Source organism: Capricornis sumatraensis, chromosome 15 (assembly GCF_032405125.1).
Source record: "Capricornis sumatraensis isolate serow.1 chromosome 15, serow.2, whole genome shotgun sequence".
Lineage (NCBI taxonomy): Eukaryota > Metazoa > Chordata > Mammalia > Artiodactyla > Bovidae > Capricornis > Capricornis sumatraensis.
The window spans coordinates 8,170,671-8,174,106 of record NC_091083.1 but is presented as its reverse complement, the minus strand read 5'-3'; the positions used below and the strand labels follow the sequence as shown (position 1 = coordinate 8,174,106).

Sequence of the window (3,436 nt, the reverse complement as noted above, 5' to 3'; positions counted from 1 at the left end):
ATTCTTTCAAGTGTTGCCATCAAGTACTGGGAAGGGGGAGGAAGCAGGAATAAGAGGGAAAACCCTAAGTACCAGAGCAGTGTTCCCAAGCATTTCGATGTCGATTTGGGTCTCTTGGCACAGTATTTAGTATTTTATTTTATTTTATTTTTCGAGATTCGACACGTTTATTCACAGCAGGACTGACCGGTCAGCAGCATGCCGGAGCCCGGTGGGCTGGGCTCTGCCGGGTGGTGTGTCCCGAGGGTGGCTACCCGCATCTCTGCCTCTTGAACTCCACCTGTGTATACACCTTGGTGATGTCTTGGTACCTGCCTTCTGGGGGCTGGTAGTTGGCGATGGGCGGCGTGTAGTCTGGCCCTTGTCTCTCGAAAGGAAACAGGCTGGGGTCTAGCTTGATGGCCTCGGCATGGAGCTCCGGGGCCGTGAGCTCCAGCTCATGCACAGCTTCCCGCTGGGCCTCGAGCAGAGATGCGATGGCGGCCCTCTCCAGCTCGTGCTCGCGCGGCTTGTATAGCGACGACTTCTTCAGGAGCAGGGCGCTCCGCTCGCTCTCCTCAAAGGGGAGCTGCACGAGCGGCCGCTGCCTCGCTTGATTCAAGAACTTGACGGGGGTGATAAACTCCTCAACGGGAATCAGCTCCTGGGTCGCCTTCTCCAGTCGCCGGATCCTCTTTTGCAAGCGCTCCTTCGCCGCCTGGTCTTTCTCGGGGTCCACCTTCTTCTTCTTCCGCAGAGGCTCCGCTCTCATGGGCACAAATCCCCAGAAGGACAGCAGGGAGGCCCGCCGCCGCGCGTCCCCCGTCTGCGTCGGCCGCGCCCCCAGGAGCCCGCTCGCGGGGCACAGCGCGCGCCAGGCCGCCCCCAGCGCCGCGGCCGCCATGCCCCCGCGTCGCCGGTTGCCTCTTCCGGGCGCGCGCCCCCCGGCCGCCCGACCCGCGCTATTTTTTGCAGAATATTAGAATAGAGGGTGGAGAAGGCAATGGCACCCCACTCCAGTACTCTTGCCTGGAAAATCCCATGGACGGAGGAGCCTGGTAGGCTGCAGTCCATGGGATCACTGAGAGTTGGACACGACTCAGCGACTTCACTTTTACTTTTCACTTTCATGCATTGGAGAAGGCAATGGCAACCCACTCCAGTGTTCTTGCCTGGAGAATCCCAGGGACGGGGGAGCCTAGTGGGCTGCTGTCTATGGGCTCGCAGAGTTGGACACGACTGAAACGACTTAGCAGCAGCAGAATAGAGGTAGAATTGAAGAAGGAAAGCCCAACCGGCTTCAAGTAGAGAACAAGGAAGAGATAAGGCAATCTTTCCACTGAGAATACAGAATAACAGAAAAAAGCTACTACTAATCTCAGAGGATTTGTCTCAGATGAATAGGGATATATTTAAGCTTGTCTGAGTTTGAGCAAACTCTGAGAGATAGTGAAGGACAGGGGAAGCCTGGCATGCTGCACTGCATGGGCTCGCAGAGAGTAAAACATGACTGAGCGACTGAACAGCAACAAATTTATTCCTAGAAGAAATATTTATTGAGCACCTAAAGTGTATCAGGAGCTGAAGATATGGAAAATAAACAACATAAATATGACCCTTGAGGCCTTAGATGTTGCTCCAATTTAATTAGTCAACAGCCGCATGATGAAAATTTTATTCTTTGAAAGTCTGTTGAAGAACTATCTTGCGGAAAAACCATTTGTTGAATTTATGTATTCATCAACAATTACTTTTCACTAATGATTGCTATGTAGGATGTAGTAGTCTGATTCTAAAAATGACAAACAGGAAAATACAAATAACAGTGAGATGCTACTGCTGCTGCTGCTAAGTCACTTAAGTCGTGTCCGACTCTGTGCGACCCCATAGACGGCAGCCCACCAGATTCCCCCATCCCTGGGATTCTCCAGGCAAGAACGCTGGAGTGGGTTGCCATTTCCTTCTCCAATGCATGAAAGTGAAAAGTGAAAGTGAAGTCACTCAGTCGTGTCCGACTCTTAGCGACCCCATGGACTGCAGCCCACCAGGCTCCTGTGTCCATGGGATTTTCCAGGCAAGAGTACTGGAGTGGGGTGCCATTGCCTTCTGCTATACACGTATTTGGATGGCTAAACAAAAAAAGACAAAAATGAATATCCATCACTGGAAAGATTGTAGAGCAACAGGATCTCTCATTCATTGATGGCAAGAATGCAAAATGGCATAACCATGTTGGAAGACAGTCTGACATTTTCTTACAGAGCTAAATCTCCTTTCCTAACCCTTGATTTTGGACTAAGTCAAGTGACTTGCTTTATTAAAGAGCATGTAAACTGGTTTAAACAGAGGAGCCACTGCATGCTTGGCTTTCATTCTCTTTCCTCTTCCGTAAGGATGGCATGGCCCAAAGAGGACATCCTCTATGGCCTTGGTCCCAGATTGAGAAGACACATGGAAGAATACCAAATCCAGCTGACATGAGGTGTGAACAACGCATAAATGTTTGTGGCTGTAAGTGCTGAGACAGTTTTTTCATGATATATTTGAGGGTTCAGTTCAGTTCAATTCAGTCGCTCAGTTGTGTCCAACTCCTTGTGACCCCATGAATCGCAGAAAGCCAGGCCTCCCTGTTCATCACCAACTCCCGGAGTTCACTCAAACTCATGTCCATCGAGTCGGTGATGCCATCCAGCCATCTCATCCTCTGTCGTCCCCTTCTCCTTCTGCCCCCAATCCCTCCCAGCATCAGGGTCTTTTCCAATGAGTCAACTCTTTGCATGAGTTGGCCAAAGTATTGGAGCTTCAGGTTTAGCATCAGTCCTTCCAATGAACACCCAGGACTGATCTCTTTTAGAATGGACTGGTTGGATCATTTGAGGGTAAAATTATATATATATATATATATATATATATATATATATATATATATATCATGGCCCTTTACTCCTGTACCCCTAGATAATTCAGTGTGTATGTCCTTGGAATGGGGATATTTATTTGCAAAACCAGAGCACCATTAGCAACTTCAATAAATGTAGCACTGATACAATAATTTTATCCAATTCATCATCCACATTTCTATTTTGTCACTGATCCAATAATGTGATTTTTTCCTCTCTTTTACACAGCATCCAAATTGGATAAGATATTGATTTATTTGTCATGATTCTTTAACCTCCTTTGTTTGGAACATCATACATATATGATTATATATATATATATATATATACATATATGCACACACACATACACACACACACATATATAGCACTCCCAAGGTGGCACTAGTGGTAAAGAACCTGCCTGCCGAAGCAGGTTAGATATAACAGACTTAAGTTTGATCCCTGGGTCAGGAAGATCCCCTGGAGGAGGCCATTCCAGTATTCCTACATGGAGAATCCCATAGACAGAGGAGTCTGGCAGGCTGCAGACCATAGGGTTATAAAGAGTCGAACAT

At 48.0% G+C, this 3,436-nt stretch overlaps 1 protein-coding gene across 1 annotated transcript; it reads right to left on the bottom strand.

The window, feature by feature from the left end:
- Positions 1-250: 250 nt before the first annotated feature.
- LOC138091612 (large ribosomal subunit protein mL40-like) lies at positions 251-883 on the bottom strand. The gene has a single exon (XM_068987525.1). The coding sequence runs from the start codon at positions 881-883 to the stop codon at positions 251-253; it is 633 nt and encodes a 210-aa protein (XP_068843626.1).
- Positions 884-3,436: the final 2,553 nt, after the last annotated feature.

Excerpts from the sequence above, each read along its gene's own strand:
- LOC138091612 (XM_068987525.1), bottom strand. The coding sequence starts at position 883 with ATGGCGGCCGCGGCGCTGGGGGCGGCCTGGCGCGCGCTGTGCCCCGCG.